General features: G+C 48.9%; 2 protein-coding genes across 6 annotated transcripts in view; one reads left to right on the top strand and one right to left on the bottom strand.

Annotated features, from left to right (window-relative positions):
- The first annotated feature begins 1798 nt into the window (after nucleotides 1–1798).
- PDCD5 (programmed cell death 5) lies at nucleotides 1799–7748 on the top strand. 2 transcript variants are annotated; one of them, XM_072749837.1, is made up of 6 exons: nucleotides 1799–1957; nucleotides 2629–2666; nucleotides 5409–5470; nucleotides 6214–6305; nucleotides 7193–7264; nucleotides 7557–7748. In XM_072749837.1, exons 1-6 carry the CDS (start codon nucleotides 1892–1894, stop codon nucleotides 7602–7604), a joined length of 378 nt encoding a protein of 125 aa, XP_072605938.1. In that variant the 5' UTR covers nucleotides 1799–1891; the 3' UTR covers nucleotides 7605–7748. The 2 variants fall into 2 exon arrangements, with proteins under 2 accessions (XP_072605938.1, XP_072605949.1); XM_072749848.1 differs by lacking the exons at nucleotides 7193–7264; nucleotides 7557–7748 and adding an exon at nucleotides 6394–7158.
- Nucleotides 7749–9948: 2200 nt separating this feature from the next.
- Nucleotides 9949–21409, bottom strand: part of ANKRD27 (ankyrin repeat domain 27) — a 52522-nt gene continuing 41061 nt past the window's right edge. For 2 of the 4 annotated variants that reach the window (XM_026010183.2, XM_026010184.2), the window contains 7 exons: nucleotides 16782–16979; nucleotides 15692–15811; nucleotides 15198–15359; nucleotides 13940–14051; nucleotides 12588–12666; nucleotides 12332–12404; nucleotides 9949–11304 (listed from right to left, as the gene is read on the bottom strand). In XM_026010183.2, coding sequence (XP_025865968.2) covers nucleotides 11068–11304; nucleotides 12332–12404; nucleotides 12588–12666; nucleotides 13940–14051; nucleotides 15198–15359; nucleotides 15692–15811; nucleotides 16782–16979 — 981 coding nt within the window. In that variant the 3' untranslated portion in view covers nucleotides 9949–11067. Of the gene's footprint in view, nucleotides 11885–12331; nucleotides 12405–12587; nucleotides 12667–13939; nucleotides 14052–15197; nucleotides 15360–15691; nucleotides 15812–16781; nucleotides 16980–21409 lie in introns of all 4 variants that reach the window. The other 2 variants (XM_072749823.1, XM_072749826.1) reach the window with 1 other exon arrangement.

The raw sequence follows: 21409 nt of genomic DNA on the forward strand, positions 1-21409 counted from the left end.
CCCGTGGGTATTGGGGTCTGTAGGACGGGGGCGTCCCTGGGTATTGGGGTCTGTACGGCGGGGGCGTCCGTGGGTATTGGGGTCTGTAGGGCGGGGGCGTCCGTGGGTATTGGGGTCTGTACGGCGGGGGCGTCCGTGGGTATTGGGGTCTGTAGGGCGGGGGCGTCCGTGGGTATTGGGGTCTGTAGGACGGGGGCGTCCCTGGGTATTGGGGTCTGTAGGGCGGGGGCGTCCGTGGGTATTGGGGTCTGTACGGCGGGGGCGTCCGTGGGTATTGGGGTCTGTACGGCGGGGGCGTCCCTGGGTATTGGGGTCTGTACGGCGGGGGCGTCCGTGGGTATTGGGGTCTGTAGGGCGGGGGCGTCCGTGGGTATTGGGGTCTGTACGGCGGGGGCGTCCGTGGGTATTGGGGTCTGTAGGGCGGGGGCGTCCGTGGGTATTGGGGTCTGTAGGACGGGGGCGTCCCTGGGTATTGGGGTCTGTAGGGCGGGGGCGTCCCTGGGTATTGGGGTCTGTAGGGCGGGGGCATCCGTGGGTATTGGGGTCTGTAGGGCGGGTGCGCCCGTGGGTATTGGGGTCTGTAGGACGGGGGCGTCCCTGGGTATTGGGGTCTGTACGGCGGGGGCGTCCGTGGGTATTGGGGTCTGTAGGGCGGGGGCGTCCGTGGGTATTGGGGTCTGTACGGCGGGGGCGTCCGTGGGTATTGGGGTCTGTAGGGCGGGGGCGTCCGTGGGTATTGGGGTCTGTAGGACGGGGGCGTCCCTGGGTATTGGGGTCTGTAGGGCGGGGGCGTCCGTGGGTATTGGGGTCTGTACGGCGGGGGCGTCCGTGGGTATTGGGGTCTGTAGGGCGGGGGCGTCCGTGGGTATTGGGGTCTGTACAGCGGGGGCGTCCCTGGGTATTGGGGTCCGTAGGGCGGGGGCGCCCGTGGGTATTGGGGTCTAGGGCGGGGGCGTCCCTGGGTATTGGGGTCTGTACAGCGGGGGCGTCCGTGGGTATTGGGGTCCGTAGGGCGGGGGCGCCCGTGGGTATTGGGGTCTAGGGCGGGGGCGCCCGTGGGTATTGGGGTCTGTACAGCGGGGGCGCCCGTGGGTATTGGGGTCCGTAGGGCGGGGGCGCCCGTGGGTATTGGGGTCCGTAGGGCGGGGGCGCCCGTGGGTATTGGGGTCTGTACAGCGGGGGCGCCCGTGGGTATTGGGGTCCGTAGGGCGGGGGCGCCCGTGGGTATTGGGGTCTAGGGCGGGGGCGCCCGTGGGTATTGGGGTCTGTACAGCGGGGGCGCCCGTGGGTATTGGGGTCCGTAGGGCGGGGGCGCCCGTGGGTATTGGGGTCTGTACAGCGGGGGCGCCCGTGGGTATTGGGGTCCGTAGGGCGGGGGCGTCCGCGGGGACCGGGGTCGGTGGGGCGGGGGGTCCGCGGGGTCCGTGGGGCGGGGGCGCTGTCTGGAACTACACAGGAGCCCCGGGGATGCCGCGGGGGGGGTCCCCGAAGCCCCGAGCCGTCCGGAGCCCACAGCTGAGGTCCCCGCCCCCGCCCCCCGCGGCCTCCCGGGCAGGCGGAGGTAACGCGAGCGAGCACGCAGCGCCCCCGCGGCCCCCTCGTCTGCCCGTCTGCCGCCGACCGTCGTCCCGCGGGGCAAGAGCAGCAGGCCCGGGGGCGCGCGGGGGAGCAGGCGGGGCTCGAGCCGCCCCGCCCCGGGAGCCCCCCGCCCCCGCCTGCGATCGCGCCCTCGGGCCTCTCCCGGCGCCCTGGCGGCGGCGCGCGCGGCTCGGGGCTCGATTGGTGCTGCCTGGGCGCGGCGGGCGCCTGCGCAGTGGACCGGCCGTGCGCGCGCCGAGGCTGCGGGGCCCGCGGAGCGTGGTGGCGGCTGCTCGCCCCGGACGGCCGCGCCATGGCGGAGGAGGAGCTGGAGGCGCTGAGGAAGCAGAGGCTGGCGGAGCTGCAGGCGAAGCACGGGGTGAGCGCGCCCGCCGCCCGGGGTGGAGCTCGGGCCCTCCGGGCGCGGGGGCGTTGGGGAGGCCGGGCCGACCGCATGCGGCCTCCCCGGGCCGCCCTGGCTCTCGGCCTCCCGGCGCCGACTCCCTTCCACCCGGGCCGTCTGCGGGCTGCGGGGGCCCTGGCCGGGCGCGAGCGGGGCGCGGCGGGGGCCGGGGAGCATCCTCGCTGACGGGGCGGAGGGTGCGGGGAGGAGCCTCCTCCCGGGGGAGAAGCGCCGGGGCGGGTGACGGCGGGGGGCGGGGCTGGGGAGGGGGCGGGGCCTCCGCCGGGGGGGGGGGGGGTCTGTAGCGGGGCTGGGGGGGGGAGGGGGCGCGTCCCGGGCGCTGCAGCAGGACGGGACCGGCGGCCCCGCGAGCCCGGGCTCCGCAGCACAGGGGACCCCCCCCCCGCCAGGCTGCTGCTAGATCGCGGGGTCCGACGCTTACCGAGACGCGGTAGTGAGTCGAAACCGTTCCCGCGGATTGCGGGGAGGCCCAGCTTTTCACGATATCTTGAAAATTTGATCTCGGCCCTTGCGGGAGCCTAGAAAGTGTCAGAAACAAGAAAGTGGTTCCTAGTTGTTGTTGTTGTTGTTGTTTTTCTTCTAAGTGAGATTCCTCGACTAAAAGATGTGTCTCTCCCCCTCCCCAGGATCCTGGTGATGCAGCCCAGCAGGAAGCAAAGCACAGGTAGGGGCTGCAGCTGTGAACTTTTTGAAGGGTGGTTTGCCCTTTTTTTTTTTTTTTTTAGTTATTTTGATAGGCATAGGAGTTTTGCAGGTTTTTCTGCGGTAGAGGTTTTTTATCGTCGTCGCCCCCCCCCCCCCATGATCAGGGTGTTTCCATGATTTGTTAATTAAAGAAACATGCATGTAAGGAACTCCGCATGCTCACCTTGTACTGCAATTGCTGATTGATGTTTGCTTCTCTGCTGCACTGTGATTAACCTTAAAATGAGTCTGATAATAGGACTGCCCCACAGGGCTGCGGGGAGGATTACACGGGCACCGGGCACCGCGCCTCACATTTATGCTCTACAGGCACTGACTGTTACCTTGTTCTTACTGCTCTTTTATTCCCGACACACGGCAGGGCAGCTCATGCATAGCAGACTTTTTGTGTGAAGACCCAGTTATCTGGATTTTTTTCTTCTTTCTAATTGTAATTTTTAAAAATAACATGTAAAATTTTCATGACAATTTTTCCCCTTTTTTTATAACAATTTTTAAGCAATATTTATTTATTCGTGAGATAGGCAGAGACACAGGCAGAGGGAGAAGCAGGCTCCATTCAGGGAGCCCGAAGCGGGACTCGATCCCAGGTCTTTAGGATCACACCCTGGGCTGAAGGCGGCGCTAAACCGCTGAGCCACCTGGGCTGCCCTTATAACAGTTTTTAACTTAAATAACTTTGTTATTTATATTCTCATTATTTAACAAATCTTTAGAACTTTTTCATCTTGCAGAACCTAAACTCTGTGAAACTCTGTACTTACTTAGGGAACACTACCACATGTTCCCCTCTTTCCATCGTGCTGCCATTTAACTCATTCATTCAGCAACAATATATATATTTTATATTTAAAGATGTATTTATTTATTTTAGAGGCTGAGTGCACATGTGAGTGAGGGGAGGGGCAGAGGGAGGGAGAGAGGGCCTGAGCAGATTCTCCTCTGGGCTCTGAGCCTAAGGCGGGGCTCAAGAAACCATGACCTGGAGACCAGGACCAGAGAGCCAGGACCAAGAGGCGGATGCTCAGCCACTGAGCCGCTGACGCGCCCCCCATTCAGCAGATATTCATCGAGCACTAGGTCTGGGGCAAGCACTGTGCTGGATCTACAGAAATGGGCAAGGCAAAGAAGGTTCCATCCTTACATGGCTTGTTAGTGGTGCTAAGAAAATGCAACTACTACATGAATTTCATTGATTCTAAGGCGTACATTTTTTCGCATTTTAACACAGATTGGGATATGTCTCCTATGCATCACTCTTGTCCTGGATTCTTCCAGAGAAGATTTATTTTTGTTTCTGCCATCATCACTTGGGTACATTTCTAACCTGAGACCTTTTAAAGTTAAATTCTGTGCCTGAGATTCCACTTCCCCTCAAGCAGCCTAAATTGAGACAGCAAACCTGTAAGACTAAAGCTTGAAGTTCAAACTCTTAAGAGGAACTTTTTTCTTCCACTCAGGGCTGAGGCCGACACCTCCGTCCTTCCTTGCTGTCCCTTTCTGAGCTGCTGGCATATTTTTTGTTGTACTGTGGACGTTACTCTGATGCCCCAGCTTTGAGTGAGGGTCTCCTGCTAGACTCACCTGGGGTGTTTTTTATTTTTGTTTTGTTCTTAGGTAGCTAAAACTATGGTGCATCTTACAACCGATGGCATCTTAGATTCAGTAAAATACAGTAACGGCTGTTCGTAGCAGGGTTGAAGTACTCAGGAGCAATAAGGAAATGGCCTGTGGAAATGGGCTGTAAGCCCTGTCCCTAGACCTTTTCAGGAGGGGGTGGTTAGGTGGTACAGCCAGCCCCAGCTCCTCTTCTGATTCGGCCAGGGGATCTGCTTTTGTCTGTGTTGTGTATTAAGTTCCCTAAAGGACTTCATTTGGGGGGAAAGTTTTTTTGCTGCTTAAATAAAAGTCTGAAAACCACTGTCCTATGAATCTGAACTAGTTCCCGCTTGAATAGGTAGAAAGATGCAAGGATAGTTGCAGGGTTTTAATTTCACTCTCTGCCCACTTGAAACGTGGAACCGAGAGTCCGAAACCTTGGGCTCAGCCTGAATGGCTCAGCTCGCTAAGCGTCCAGCTTTTGGTTTTGGCTCAGGTCATGATCTCATGGGTTGTGAGATGAAGTCCCACGCTGGGCTCTGCGCTCACCAAGTCTGAAGATTCTCTTCTCTTCCTCTGCCCCTCACCGCACTTGGGCACGTGTTGTCATCGGCTCTCTCAAATAAATAAATCTTGAGAAGAAAAGAAACATAGGGCCTGGTTCTAGCTTGGCCGTGATTACCTGTGTCCCTGTTACAGCTTCCCTAGGTCTCAGCTTCTTCAGGTCTAAAAGTACCACACAGATTAATCCTTTGGTCCTTTAATTGCCTGGAATCTCACTACAAATTTCTCGGACGTCTCACACACTGTGTACTGAATAAATGTTGGTAATGGTGGTTGAACTAAAACTGCCCCTGGACGGTGAAGATGTAGGTCTAGTCTACACCCACCCACATAAAATGAAGCTGGCTTTTGAGGGCAGAGGTGGACTCTTCTTGCTGAATATGGTGCTGCCACCCGCACAGTGCCCGCTGTCGCGCAGTCCGTGCACACGGCAGGCTTCCTTCCGTCTCGGGAAACATGGGGAGAAGTTTTGTTTTCGTATGTCCGGTAGGAATGCTGACAGCATAGTTCTAATTTTGCTGACCTGTTTTTGTTGTAGGGAAGCAGAGATGAGGAACAGTATCTTAGCCCAAGTCCTGGATCAGTCGGCCCGGGCCCGTTGTAAGCATCTTGTTTCCTTTAAGTTGTTTATATAACATTGACTTGAGTCAGTTGAATAGGCAGTGATCTATGAAATCATGGCTAATTCTGGATTAAATATTGTTTAACCTAAAAACACGACGCAGATAATACTGCAGGAAATGTGAAGTTTATAAATCTAAAGAAATATATTTAAATCATTATCAACAATACCAGGTCAGTTCTCTCTTACCAAGGAGATGATCTCCAAGTGCACATTAGGTAAGATTTACAAGAAACAACTCTTAAATCGAGTCAGCCACAAAATGTTGCTGGCCGTTGATGTGGGGGATGGAGACTTGGGGGGGGTTATTGTCTGTTTCAGTGTACATTCATAACTTTTCATAATACCAAACCAATGAAGGAAAATGTAGTAAAACAAGCCAATCAGGACGAACTAGGAATTTTGTATTGTAGCCTGAAGCACATTGTAGAAGCATCATGAGGTGGATGATCACGATTCCGTATGTGTGGAATTAGAGAAACTGTGTTCCAGAGGGCAGTCGTTTAAAAAAAAAAAAAAAAAAATTAAAGAGCATCTGGTTTAGAATCTGAGGACCCAGGTTTAACCTTGGCTCTGGCATAGCTGAACCTCAGTTTCCCCTCTGTAAGAGGGGTAATAGTACCATCTGCCCACCGCGTCTGTGAAGTGCTTTGGAAATGTCACTGCATAGTTTTAAGTCCTGTAAGTGCATTTAGTTTTGACTCCTTCTTTCTCTTTTTAGTAAGTAACTTAGCACTTGTAAAGCCTGAAAAAACTAAAGCAGTAGAGAATTACCTCATACAGATGGCAAGATACGGACAACTCAGTGGGAAGGTAAGCCTGGCCTGCCTTGAGGCGGTTCTACCTCTTACCTAACTTTATCAAACATCTTTACAAGGTCAGCTTCATTTTCTGGTTACAGAAATTCCTGGTGACTATTTCAGTGAGGCACTTAGACAGGAGGGAATCGTTGTATCTGCCATAAATCCTAAAAGATAACTGATTGCCTTTCCTAAAACCCTCTGCTGCTTCCCTCCCTGGTGTTGTGAGTGATGGGCGTGTAACCAGGGACCGTTAGGGTCAGCATCCAATTGCTTCTGCACTGGAGGCAGGTTTGTCAGTGACACCGACTAACGTCCTGCCAACGATGGAAGTTAAGCTTGTTTTGCAAATGAGGAGGTGCTAAAATTTCTGGTTATTACGTGCGCTGCTGTGACGCCGTGATGCGCGTCTTCTGGTGAGCCTGACCTTCCTTCAAGATCCAGAGGAGCCCCACCTGCACCTGCTGCCTCCACAGCCTGCGGGAGTCATTCTGCCCTGAACCCCTTATGCTGAGCATGCACCGGAGACAAGACGACTGCTTCATCTTTTCTGAGTGACTTCTCCTGCACTTTCGCTTCTCCGGGGCAGACCCTCTGTTACGGGTCTGTGTGCCTGACCCTTAACAGCAGTTGGTGTAGGTGGTTGTCCGCTGGTGGTGATGGAGGTGTTCTTAAACGACGGGAACCTTGGACTCTCCTGAGAAAGCTAATGTCGATGGGTACTTACCTTTCCTCAAGTGAGCCTCGCAGAGCGAAATTCTTGTGGAACAAACTGCTAGTTAGACCCTCCCATCTTGCCTTTCCTTCCCTCTTGACCTCTTCCCCCACATCCCAGAATGATTAAAACCATTGTCTCCTGAGATAAACTCTTAGTACTGTTTTTCTTTCTGGTTATCCTAGGTATCAGAACAAGGTTTAATAGAAATCCTTGAAAAAGTAAGCCAACAAACAGAAAAGAAAACCACAGTTAAAGTAAGTGTCCCCAAATGCTCGTGGCAAAAGAAAAAGATTGGTGTTTTAAGTGTTAAGTGTTAAATACACACTATATCAAAACATGTTTCAGCCCATAGACATTTCCATTTTGTGAAAGTTTGGGGAGAAAGTGCTGAGGGGATCTGTCGTTCCCCCTCCCCCGTAGACCTGAAACATTAAGCTGATTTAAAGACCTGGTGTCTTGCTGTAGTAGGTAGAGCTTGTTGTTCTCAGAGTCTGAGTTACGCCTTATTAAACGTGTTATGACATTCACTTAATTTCCCTCCTCCAGTTCAACAGAAGAAAAGTCATGGACTCTGATGAAGAGGACGATTATTGAAATTTAAGATGTTTAGAGACTGGAACTTAATGGAACAGTTCTAAGACAGATAATACTGGGTAGAAGTGAAGATCTGATTGTTTACTTTGTTTATTGTCTAAATGCCTTTTAAAAAAAATAAACTTGTTATGCAAAATAAAATAACTCTTGGGCAGAGTTGTTTGTGTATCATAGCTGAATGAACAGAGATCTGCATTTTGAATTTTTTCTTTTCCTACCAAGTTCTAAAAAGTGTGGCAGCGTGAACCTCGTCCTTTGCAAGTGTGACCTTAGCCTTAGGAAGATGGCCTTCGCAGAAACTGAAGCGGCTTACTCTTCACTTAAGAAGAAAATAGCATCCAGTAATATTGTGGTAGTTAAAACCCATGGATTGAGAGGAATCAACTCTAATATCTAACATTTTTCCAAGGCCTAGGTTCTGAAACCAGGTAAACGATTTTTCTTCCTGAAGGTAGTATTTACATTCAACCTAATTCTAAGAAAATTCTTAGCTTTGGTTTCATTTATAATCTGCTTTTCAAAGGCACTGAGACCAAATGATGTGACAAGTATCCCCCGTGGCCCAGACAGCCCGTGTACCTAGAGTGATGCTTGCGTTGTAGGAGGTTACCAGGCTAACTGGGAGATACTGGTGGTGATACCTCAACAGTAACAAATGTGGGTGTAAGAGAAGTGCCTTCTAGGGATCAAGTCCAGATGAGACAGTTGAGCAGTTAAGACATTTTGGTAGAAATATTCTGAGTTCTTCACAGATAAAAGCTGCAGGTAACTTGTCATCTCTTCTGTTGGGCTCTCCACCCACTAGGTTTTAAAACTTGTGCAAGTAAATTGACCTGTCAGGTGAGCTGTTTGGTGTAACCTTCTAGAGGTTCCAGGCCAGGAGGAAGTCCGTAACATTCTGAGAGGTGAACAGGATTAGTAGCAGGAAAAGTGCTTTACAGTCCCCATCTGCTTTAGCTCACATACTGCTGATCTGTGTTTAAACTGTGTATTTGAGAGGTTACAGTTTTTTGAGGCTTGAAATTGGAACCGCGGCCAACGAAGAAAGTCAAGTGTTGGGAGCATCTAGCATTCCTGAATAAACAAATGAGTGGAATGGTTACGTCAAATTTTTTTAAAAGGGACAAAATCAGTCAAACGTAAGTTTCACTCGGGGATTTTAAAGAATCCCAGTTACAAGTGAACTTTGCTTTTGGTCTCATTTACATAAAAACCCTGGAGGGAGACTCAGCAAGTTGTGTTAACATGCTCCCTCCTACAGAATAACCACTGTCCTGACAGCAAATGCCTATATGAATGTGTTTAAATCGTCAAACCCGTCCTTGTCCTCCAGAGACACTTGAGAATGGAAAGATAGAAGCTCTAGAAGGCGGAAAAGGGGGGTGGAGTACGTTTCGGCCTTGGAAATGAGGAGTGGTTATTCTGAGCTTCCTAATTTGACAATACTTTGAATTCAAAACATTCTTACATAGAAATTTGGGCATTACCAATTTGAGTTGTCAAGTTTAAAGTGGGAAAGCAATTGGAGAAAAACATGTGTTTTTAAAAGAAATTGAGGTGGTCATTTCGGGTGGCTCACCCTTCTGATGACCACAGTAGCTCAAGCAGCAGCTTGTCCCCTAAAACTGTCTCATTCAAGGTATTTATGTCTCCAGGAGACCCTGGAAACTGCCAATTCGGATGACCCCGCCAAGCAGGCCTCAACCGCAGCTCTGACAGTGCAAGCATCAGCCCCATTAACTTCTCTTGACCCTGTTTCCTCCTTTGACAATTTTACCAATCGGGGCAATTGTTAGAATCAACTAGGAGTAGACCTAAAAGTTTTCAAGATTATATTGTACCACCCTAAAAACTCAGGTGATACCAAATGTGTGTATTTGCAACTTGGCTGTGTTGATAAACTGCACAGGATACAGTTTCCTAATTAGGGTGACCGTGAACCACAACTGGCCGATACAGGCAGTTTTGTTTTAAAACTGGTGAAAAGGAGGAAAAATGAATCAGGACAAAGGAGTCTGCAAAGCAACCGTGCTTATTTCTGTTTGAGCTAAAAAGCTGTATTACATTCATTTTTGTTCTGATTTAAAAGCCTTTGCGATTGCACCTACTAGATTGTCAGGCCTAAGCAGGGGAATGGATAAGGGTCTGCTCTGAATGATGCAGTTTACATACTTAAGGGACATCTAGTAACTGAAATACACACATCCATCCAGTGGGGGATGATCGTTCCATACGCCGAGTGCATGTTTGTAGCAGTTGTAGCAGACAGGCTGAGAAACGCCGCCGCCGCCCCCCCCCCCAATCTCCAGAGCAAGACATTAAAAAAGTGCACCATGACACGCTCAAGAATCATAAAGTTTACTGTTTCTTTCCCATCATTTGGCACATATCCAAGGCACATTAGAAAATTAGAAATCATAAATTACTTTGTAGAAAAATAATCAGCCCCTCCCTTCTATACATACACAAGTATTTCCAAGAACATGCACAAAACCATTTCCATATTACAAAGTTATTTGAAAAGGTAGGTACTCAGGACAAACCCATATCTGCGGCTGTAGACCAATTAGTAACATAAAAAAATAAGAGTATAATCTATAGAAATTTATAAAAAGGAATAAATGGCAATAAGTTCTAACTGAAAGTAACTCTGACCTGGTTTGTGCTGCAAGTTTTGAATCGGAATCAAAAGACTAAGAAAAGATGTGCCAAATCTCTCTAGTTCAGTAACCATCCATCAGGAGTGACATCTAAGGGAGGTTTTTAACGGACGGGGATGTCTCGAGAGACTGATACAGGTGCACGTGTGCAGTGATCAAATATCTGTACTTACTCTGTTGGAAGAAAAGTCACACGCAACTTTCCCCACATACATAGCGTAGTAGAGGTCATAAATGTCCTTTTCACTAAAATGAACATCACAATGGCATGTAGGCATCTTTGGGTTCAAGTGCTGCTTTGCAAAGGAACGTTTCCCAGGTCCTCTTGTCCGTTCCCCCGTGTCGCTTTGGCCCGGCCTCCACAACCATGGCACCTCAACTGCTTCCCCGCAGCTTACCCCAGAAGGAGGAATTCTTTCAGCCTGTGGTTTGCTCACTTGTCCACCTCACGGAGGTTAGCACCTTTCGTTAGGAGGAGGTCACAATCTGGTGACGAAACCTCGCCGGTAGCCAGGGAACCCTACGCTTCAGCAGAAACGTTCGCCTGCTCTCAGGGATCTGGACCCCACTGGAACTGGTGTGTGTTCCTTTCCCAGGGAACGCGTGAGCTTAGGAGAGGAAAGACATGGTGATCGTTTTCTTGGTTGCATTCTTTCCCTCGGCCACAGAAAAACTCAGGAACTTTCTGCTCTTCTTGCAAATCCAACAGAAAGCCCTTTTCTCGTTCTCAGCCATGTTCCCGCTGGGCCCCTCCTTGCCGAGGACCCACTTCTTGGCAGCCGATGTAACAACTGCTATCACCGTTAAGACTGGGAAGCGGTATCGGCCTCTGGGGATGTGCTTGGGTTGCCGGCGGAGCCTGGGCTCACGGATACGACTGGGTCCTCGACTGTGTGTCTGCGCAGCATCCGCCTGTTGGCAGGAACGCTTTGTTTCGGTCCAGGCCTCTCGGGCCGATTGCCGCCTCCTCTGTCAGCAGTCTCAGATCTGCTCTGGTCTGGCAGGTTGCTCTGTCTGCCTGTGACTGTTTGCCTCCCTGGCTGAAGAAACGGTACAATTCAAGCAGTTCATTTGCACTGCACTTTAAACAAGAAACCACACAAGCAAGAACAGTGCTCTTGGGTGCTTCCTGCCACCTAATGTGCCTGGTACTTTCTGGGCATAATTTTCAGCTGTGACATCCCCAGGGGGACAGTATGGCGTGTGCGTACGCCATGCGTCAGACACCACCTGTCTGCACATTTAATCTTTATGACTCATAACAAGTGTGCACTAATCGCTGCCCCCGTTTACAGCTGAGGACACGGGATCGGCAAATGGAAGCAACCTGCCTGACGTCCCCATAGCTCAAGAGAAAAGCACTCGGTGGAACCCGAGCAGATTTCAAAGTTTGCGGGTTTCCCACGCAGCAACACATCTGTTAGCAAAGTCATGAAAGGTCACAAAGCAGATTGAAATTAGTCGTGTTAACAAACATCGCTTTAGTCCTCTACAAGATTTCGGACTTCGGTATAGCTGCTTCAGCGAGCCTATGCCACAAAGGCTGTGAAGTCTGCTTCTCGTCAACCGTCATATATCACGAGGAGCAATAAGAAAAGTCCCATTTCTGAGAAGAGTCACCTAATAGTACAACAGAACGTAAAGCAAGCTTCTCTTTATCAGCGAGTGGGTAAACCATGCTGTAGGAGGACGGCCACACGCGGACGTGTCCACAGGAGCAGCTCTAGGCCACATCTGGAGAAGTGTCTGCCCACCTACATACGAACTCGGTTTCTTCCTGACATCAATGATTTTCACACTAGCGGCAGCTGAGCTATTTCGCCAGGTACACACACCGTGCCCCGCTGCCTCTCTCCACGCGTGCCCTTATTTCCCGTTTTCCCCTTCACTCTACGTTCTCAATAAAGGGAGTGTGTACTCTTGGCTGTCCCACTAATGAACTCACCTTAATTGTTAGCTCTCGCAAAGAAGGGAAGCATGATATGAGAAATGAGTGCACCGTGGATTTGTTTTGGAAAAAGCCAGGCTTTAAGAAATATGATGATGAGCCAGCGCTGAACAACTCACCTCATGCAGAGAGTCTTCAGTAAAATTAGGGACACTTCTATCTCTTGCCATAATCTCCCTTGAAGTCCTTCCCCTGAAACCCAAAACAAAGTAAAATCGGGGTCTGAAATAGTGGTGTGAAGCACCCGGCTGGCCACCAGGTGGCAGCATTTGGTGGCCGCAGACTTTTCTTTAACCCGACGGGGCGCACACGCGGCCTGCGTTGTAAGTAAAGTAGGATCAAAAGCACAGAAACCAGCTCAAATTTTATACTCACTTAAACTGACCACCTGAGGGGACAAAGTAAAACTGTCTGGTAAAAGGTTCATCTGGCAGCTCATACATTTTTGAGTTCCCTGTAGACAGAAAAGGACAAACCTTTGAAAACTTCCAAAGTAGTCTAAGAATTGGTTTAAAGTCATAGCATAGGTGCAACCTTCCAATTTTCTTAGTTTAACAAAATTTAGAAAATTAAGCACTGCTGTTTGCTTAAAGAAACGTATCAGTAGCGATTTATTACCACGTGAAGCCCCATGGAAAGGAAAGACACGTCTTATTAATACACACGGATATTCTCCAGCGACAGGCAGCTGTGGTCAGACAGCCTCAGGATTATCCAGAGACAGAAGTGGGTTTACTCACGTCACTGGACTACAAACAATATATTTTTTTAAGATTTTATGTATTTATTCATGAGAGACACACAGAGAAAGAGAGAAGCAGAGACACAGGCAGAAGGAGAAGCAGGCTCCACGCAGGGTCTCCAGGATCACGCCCTGGGCCGAAGGCGGCGCTAAACCGCTGAGCCACCCAGGCTGCCCGACAAACAATATCTTTTAAAAAATAAAAATAAAAAGTAATAGAGGGACACCTGGCTGGCTCGGTCAGTGGTACAGCACATGACTCCTGATCTCAGGCGTGTGAGTTTGAAACCCACTGCTTACAAAAGAAAAAAAAAATCTTAAAAAAAAAAATTAAAACAGGAGCACTTGGGCCACTCAGTGGTTGAGCATCTGCCTTTGGCTCAGGATGTGATCTTGGAGTCCCGAGATCGAGTCCTGCATCGGGCTCCCCGTGGGAGCCTGCTTCTCCCTCTGCCTGTGTCTCTGCCTCTCTTTGTGTGTCTCTCATGAATGATTAATAAAATCTTTAAAAAATAAATAGAGCATGGGCCCTATCTAGACTATAACAAAAAACTTCAGCCCTATCCATGTCTGCCAACTACTCTTCTAATTACCAATAATCTCTATACACCTGCAAATAAAATTTTAAAAATGAATGAACAAATGAATGAATGAATGAATGAAAAACCTTTAAAGTTAGCAGGAAATGCTTAGAATAAAGCCTGGATCTGGGCCACGCAGCATGCAGGACCTCCCAGAGACTGCTCCTCCTCTGCAGTTGGCAGGGAGGCCGAGTGGCCACCTCACTCCCTTGGGAGGCATGACCCCCAGCAACCAGAAAACCAGGAGCAAAATAAGCTGCTGAGCTAGGCAGTAACGGACGGCACTTCGGTGCCCGTCTCCCGCCCCGAGTCATGAGTATAATGACATTCTACGTTCACAATTCAATCAACACTCACAAATTTCCCAATAAGCCCACACTGAGAATCAGAATGTAACTTCGTACATTTTTTCCTGATCTTAACCGTCACGTACTCCTTCTGGTCTGTTTGGCACACGTCGTCCACGGACGCCACACAGCTCGGTACCACCTGAAGTAATTCCATTATTTTTGAGTTCTACAATTTGAAAGGGAGAAGGTTAACAGTAATATTTTTCACTCTTAGCAGGTTATTGCCTGGTTTTGACCTGTCAGTCTTGGTGCCCCTGGGCAGAACGGCAGAGGAAGCTGCAGCCACAGGGCCTCGAGGGGAGGAGCAGCCCTGCCCCGGGGGCCCGGGATAACGGGATCTCTTATCGCAGTTACCATGAGGTCACCAACCGCCCAGCACATAGTAAGTACTCAATAAAAAACACTCATCTATATCATCAGTAAAGAAAGTTGCTCAGGAAAGGTTTAAAATATTTCAATTCTGTGAAGAAATGTCACTGAATGGGGCGCCTGGGTTGGCTCAGTGGTTGAGCCTCTGCCTTTGGCTCAGGGTGTGATCCTGGAGTCCCGGGATCGAGTCCCAGGATCGAGTCCCACATCGGGCTCCCTGCATGGAGCCTGCTTCTCCCTCTGCCTAAGTTTCTGCCTCTCTCTCTGTGTCTCTGATGAATAAATAAATAAAATCTTTAAAAAAAAAAAAAGTCACTGAAAAATAGTGTGATGAGCCTATGAGTACGTTGGGTTTATGGGGACTTTTACATGACACCAGTGTCCTTTAACGGCCTACTAGCTGTGTATCCAGAGTCGAAAATGAAAACACTCAATGTGAAAATGGGGACAGGAGACAGCTCGCTTCTCCCAGGAGAGGAAGCTTCTCCTCACCAGTTCTCTGTGCAAACACCCACAGCGCTGGAAGGAGGGGGGAACTGGTCATCCAATCCCCTTACACGGAGAATAACTCAGGGAGTCTTAGAACCACCAACCAACCAAATTTCTCCATTGTGCTAAGACCCCAGGTGCCCAGTGCAGGGAGGGTGAGCCCAGAACGTGGCCTCAGCTTGCTGCTTCCCCGTGAGCACCTGATGGCTCGTCCCTGGGCCAACCAGAGCGCCCACACCTGCAGTGACAGGGGGTGGGGGGCACCTCTATGCACTCCTTCAAAGGCGAGCCCTGAAAGACTGGCTCCTGGCTCCCCGGGCAGGCCACCTCTGACCTAGGGACCAAGGACTGATATTTAGCCACAGTGACAGACTCCAAGCGCAGCGATTCGAAGGTCGGCATGGCTACATCGGATGTTGTTTAACCACAGGGAATCCCTGAAGCGCCCACTCACCTGTTCAGCACAATCGATGGCGGTGCACTGCCGCTTGTTCACCACCTGAACTGATGCCCCATGAAGCAGAAGCAGCTCCACCACGAAGACGTGCTTTTCTATCACCGCCTCGTGCAGCGCTGTGTTACCCTTATTGTTACAGACGTTGATGGAGGCCCCGTGCTAGAAGGAGAAACCGTGTAATCAAAAGGAATGCCAGAGGGGCGCCTGGGTGGCTCAGTCGGTTAAGCGTCCAACTCTTGATTTTGGCTCAGATCGTGATCTCAGGGTGGTGAGATCGAGCCCGGTGTCAGGCTCTGTGCTGGGCATGGAGCCTGCTCTAAATTCTCTGTGTCCTTCTCCCTCTGTTCCTTCCTCCCCACCCCCGGCTAGCACATGCTGCTCCCTCTCTCTCTCAAAACAAAAGCAAAAACAAAAACAAAAGGAATGCCAGACAACAATGAGGACCCCACTACTGACGAGTATCAGCAGCTCCAGGGCTGGGGGGCCCTTACCTGTAACAGCAATGCCGCTACTTCGTGGTAGCCGTTGGAACAGGCGTAAATGAGGGGTGTGTTTCCACTTATATCCTTTTTATTGGGTTTTGCTTTAGAATCCAATAGACACCTCACCACCTAGCCCAGAGAAGACAAATTTTCAACTTTAATTAAAGTTATAGAAGAAATTCTTTAACTTGACATCCTTACGACTTTCCCCTAAGTTTACTTGGGAGGCTCTTTAGACACGCCTGACTCAGGAGAACACAGCCAAGTGAAGCGGGGCGCAACAGACATTTGGTGAGGGTCTCCTCCACCAGGCAACGTGCTAGTGCAATTTTTTTGTCCATGTCATCATGTGACCTGCCCTCTGGAGGGCTGGAATTATTACTCTAGTTCTACAGATGGGATAACTGATGTTTGAAGTGCTATGCGAGCTGTTACAAGAGAGATGGAAGACCTGATTTGGTTCCTGTCTTTTATTTTTTAAGGAAGCACCACACCCAACATGGGGCTTGAACTCACAACCCTGAGATCAAGTGTCACATGATCTAACCAACTGAGCCAGCCAGGCACCCCTGGTTCTTGTGTTTTAAAAGCTTACGGTAGAGCTAGTGAGGGAAAAATTTTTTTAAGTTGGTAATTTTCAAAAAGAAATCTAGGACTTTGAAAAACTCCATCATTTCACAATTCTCTCTTGCACCCCCTCCATAGGGCCATTCTCTATAAAGTACTAAAGTGTCGGACAAAGGCCAAGGGCTTGGGGATGAAAGGTGCTAGGCTGTAGGTAGAGCCCTTGATGACCAACACCCGAGCACCACAGACAGCTCCTGCTGGGGTCAGAAACAGAATGATGGCCTATGTGCCACCGAGAAGTGAATGGCCGTGAGGTGGGGGGCGGGGAAGGGAGGGGGAAGGCCCACCCCCAGAAGCTCCAGAGGTCTGTGTTCCGGTATAGAGCAGTTCTGCCATGTGCAGCACAGAATCTCAGTGCTGGGAGGAAGGAAATGTGTCTGTCCTCTGGGCCAACACCCCCTCCGCCTCTGCAGCATTCCCACCAAGTACAGTTCTAACCCAAAGCCCTCTGCCCAGGAGACAGAACCCGTACCTGAAAGTGGCCCTTCTGGCAGGCCAGGTGGAGCGGGACAGCTTGGTTTACGTTTCTGGCACCGGCATTGGCACCGTGTTTCAACAGGAGGGGGATGAGGTCCGCCCGACCGTGCAGGGCAGCCACATGCAGCGGGGAGGTGCCATCCTGGTTGGTCACATTCACACCAAGCCCGCTGGCAGGAATCTTTGCCAGCTTCTAGCAAATGCAGAAGATGGAGACAGAAATGTCATTAGTATTTAAGACACTGGGCTGAAGGAATTAAAGCCATCTGTCCCCTGCAGCCCCTGTGCAAAATTTAGGGTCACGGTGGGACCTAGAATTGGATTGCCCACAGGTGAATTCCTACAACTCGAGAAAGGTAAGGTATACCAAAGATTACGTGCACCTCCAAGAGCAAGCCCCCTGGAATGATGCCCTCTTTATGCCAAAGCAATTCAATGGGAAACAAAGTCTGCTCAACAAATGGTGTCCGAACAACAAGACATCCACATATGGAAAAACTGCACATCAACCCTTAGCTCACTGCACACAACAATTAAAAATTCATCAGAGACCTAAACGTTGACAGCTGCAGCTATAAAGTTCTTGGAGTGAGTACACAAGAAAATCTTGGCAATGCTGTGATAAGTAAAGATTTCTTAGATGAGACACAGAAAAGCAAAAACCATAAAGGAACAGTTTGAAAAACTAGACTTAATGCAAATTTTATATGGTTATTCTTTGAAAGACACAATAAAGAAAACGAAAAGGCAAGTCACAGAGTGGGAGAGAGTGTGTGGCTACGTGGACCCAACAGAGGACATGTACCAACCAGAATTTAATAACAAGAGATTCTTATAACTCAATTAGACGATATGAATTTGTAAAAGAAGGCAAAAGATTTAGAAAGAAGAAAGATACATGTTTATATTGGGGAGATAGTCTGTGGATTCACAATGGTTTTAAAATCAGTCATGCCAACAGAAGAACGATCAGCAATTAAAAGGACAAACGAAACATTTATTAGCCATACAACTGAAAACAAACATTAAGTCGCGATACTGAATCCCACATTTTGATAATAAAATTACTATGTCGGTGTCCTGGCCAGGGATGAAAACTTTGGTTATCCAGCTCACTTTCTGATGATTAAAAAGGTTCTCTTGGCGAAAAAAACATGCTAATTAAAAGGGTGAATTTTGCTGCTTGTAAATCGTACCCCACAAAATAAAGAACAAAGAGATGAAGAAGTAGGGAGAAAAGAAATGCAATGAAACCGCACACGGGTAGGAATGGCTAACATTGAACAGTCACAAGCACGTGGAGCAACTAGAACTCTCACACTGGTGGCAGGAATGGAAAATGGAGAATCACCCTGGAAAACTGGAAGCTTCTTATCAAGTGACACACACACTTACTGCACAATCCAGCACTTAATTACGCCCCGAGGTATTTACCCAAGTAAACATACATTTATATAAAAATGTGTTTACAAATGCTCACACTAGCTTTCTTCACAAAACCCCAAACAGGAAAGTACTGAAATGTTCATCAACAGGTTATAAGATAAATTATAGTGTATTGAACAAAAGACAGCAATAAGAAGGAAGGGCGGGCGACCCGGCGTGGATCTCAAAACGTTCTGCCGAGGAAAGGAAGCCAGACTCAAAAGAGTATGTACTGTCTAGTTTCCATTCACATGAAGTTCTAGAAGATGCCAGCAAGTCTGCAATGACAGAGAACAGGCCAGGGTTTGCCTGGGACGGGGAGGGACGAGGGGAGCAAGAACTTCAAAGCAGCCCAAGAAAACCCTCAGAAGTGATGGAGTGTTCTGGATCGGGGCTGTGGTGACGGCTTCATGGCTTTACACATCTGCAGAAACTCATCACACTGTACACTGCACACGGGTACACTTATTGGGTGCAAATTCTACGTCAGTAAGGGTTTGTTTCAAATATTTTATTGATTTATTAATGAGAGAGAGAGAGAGAGAGAGGCAGAGACACAGGCAGAGGGAGAAGCAGGCTCCATGCAGGGAGCCCGATGCAGGACTTGATCCCAGAACCCCAGGTCATGACCTGAGCCGAAGGCAGATGCTCAACCACTGAGCCCCTAGGCGTCCCTCAACAAGGGTTTTTAAAACAAACACCCTAGAGGTGCCCGGGTGGCTCAGGTAAGCGTCTGCCTTTGGCTCAGGGTATGATCCCAGGATCCTGGGATCAAGTCCCTCAGCAGGGAGTCTGCCTCTCTCTCTGCATCTGCCTCTCTCTCTGTGTGTGTCTCTTTCTCTCGGTCTCTCTTGAGAATAAATAAATTCTTTAAAAACAAAACAAAATAAACACTCTAAACACACCAGTGAGCTAGAAGAAGGTGAGGCCAGGGGGTGGTTAGCTAAATCACAGATGTGAAGCAATTTCCACATAAATGTTTTTTTATGTCTTTTTGAGAAATTTCAAAACCAGAAAAAGAGGTTTTAAAAAAAAGCAGAGAGGGCAGCCTGGGTGGCTCAGCGGTTTAGCGCCTGCCTTTGGCCCAGGGTGTGATCCTGTAGTCCTGGGATCGTCCCACATCGGGCTCCCTGCATGGAGCCTGCTTCTCCCTCTGCCTGGGTCTCTGCCTCTCTCTCTGTGTCTCTCATGGATAAATAGATAAAATCTTAAAAAAAAAAAAAAAAAAAGCAGAGAACTAAGATTTTATCCAATAAATCCAGCAGTTATTTTAACGTGTAATCCAGTTTCTTGTTACAATGAGTGAACCATGAGGCAGGGAAAAGCCGAGGACAATGATGAGAACAGTGACAGACACACTAACTGCCTCTGGCCAAACAACAGTCACTGCTGGGGCCCCAAGTCCGATCACTTCACATCGTATCCTTTGAAACATCACCTGCCTTTCTAATCCCTACACTTTTCATAGCAGTCTGCATAGGAGAAACCATTCTTTGGGCTGAGCCCACCCTGCAGCATGGGGACAGAACAAAAGTTGCACATCCCCAGTGTACACATGACCCTGGAGTGAGCTGAAAAGCTGCATTGAATGAACATTTTACTCATTTCAACATTACTGGGTTAGAATAACCCACAGTGAAGCTTGTTACAAGGCAGTATATTATCTTGTACAATGAATGATGACACCACTATACCTGTTTTGCAGACAAATTAATTTTCTCAGTATGGGACACACACATCGAGTAGTTAGCACACAAGGGCATACTACACTGCACGATGCCATCTACTATTTCTCGAAAGAAAATGAAATACTTAAGTATACACTTATGAAAACATGGACAGGATCTGTATGCTAAAAATCACAAAATGATGAAGACATTAAAAGACGGCCTAAATATTTGGAGAGATATACCATGTTCATGAAGGCTCGACTCAGTAAAGATGTCATTTCTCCCCCAGTTTGATCTATGATTTTAATGCAATTCCAACCGAAATCCTAACAAGATTTTTGGTAGACATAAACAAACTTATTCTAAAACGTATATGGAGGGATGCCTGCGTGGCTCAGCAGTTGAGTGTCTGCCTTCAGCTCAGGGTGTGATCCTGGAGTCCCGGGATCGAATCCCACATCAGGCTCCCTGCATGGAGCCTGCTTCTCCCTCCGCCTGTGTCTCTGCCTCTGTGTCTCGAATGAATGAATGAATGAATGAATGAATGAATGAATGAATCTTTTAAAAAATGTACAAGGAAAGGCACAGGCCGTAAAATAACTAAAATTCTGGTAAAGAAGAGCAAGTTAAGAAGAATCACTCTGCCCCATCCAAAGGCTTCCTATAGCTACAGTAATCAAGACAGTGTGGGACTGGTGGAAGGACAGACACACAGATCCATGTGTGGGACAGAAGGCAGAACCTGGAGGGGGACCCACACCATACACTAGCAAATGAATAGGAACAGCAAATCAATGCAGGAAGGATGGTCCTTTCAACAGGGGGTGTGCAATAGGGAGACATCCACTGGCAAACAAAATGAACCCCAACCTAATCTCACAGCTCGTACAAGAACCAATGGAAGGTGATTTGACGGTTATCTAGGTAAAAGACAACCTACAGAACGGGAGAAGATATCTGCAAATGATGTATCAGATAAAGGGCTAGTTTCCAAGATCTATAAAGAACTTATTAAACTCAACACCAAAGAAACAAACAATCCCATCATGAAATGGGCAAAAGACACGAACAGAAATCTCATAGAGGAAGACATAGACATGGCCAACATGCACATGAGAAAATGCTCTGCATCACTTGCCATCAGGGAAATACAAATCAAAACCACAATGAGATCCCACCTCACCCCAGTGAGAATGGGGAACATTAACAAGGCAGGAAACCACAAATGTTGGAGAGGATGTGGAGAAAGGGGAACCCTCCTGCACTGTTGGTGGGAATGTGAACTGGTGCAGACACTCTGGGAAACTGTGTGGAGGTTCCTCAAAGAGTTAGAAATAGAGCTGCCCTACGACCCAGCAATTGCACTGTTGGGGATTTACCCCAAAGATACAGATGCAATGAAATGCCAGGACACCTGCACCCCGATGTTTACAGCAGCAATGTCCACAACAGCCAAACTGTGGAAGGAGCCTCGGTGTCCATCGAAAGATGATGGATAAAGAAGATGTGGTCTATGTATACAATGGAA

This window comes from Vulpes vulpes, chromosome 1 (assembly GCF_048418805.1).
Source record: "Vulpes vulpes isolate BD-2025 chromosome 1, VulVul3, whole genome shotgun sequence".
Lineage (NCBI taxonomy): Eukaryota > Metazoa > Chordata > Mammalia > Carnivora > Canidae > Vulpes > Vulpes vulpes.

Excerpts from the sequence above, each read along its gene's own strand:
- PDCD5 (XM_072749837.1), top strand. The coding sequence starts at position 1,892 with ATGGCGGAGGAGGAGCTGGAGGCGCTGAGGAAGCAGAGGCTGGCGGAG. Across the intron at positions 6,306-7,192 it reads ACGGACAACTCAGTGGGAAG|GTATCAGAACAAGGTTTAAT; the intron begins GTAAGCCTGGCC and ends TGGTTATCCTAG. Across the intron at positions 7,265-7,556 it reads AAAAGAAAACCACAGTTAAA|TTCAACAGAAGAAAAGTCAT; the intron begins GTAAGTGTCCCC and ends TCCCTCCTCCAG.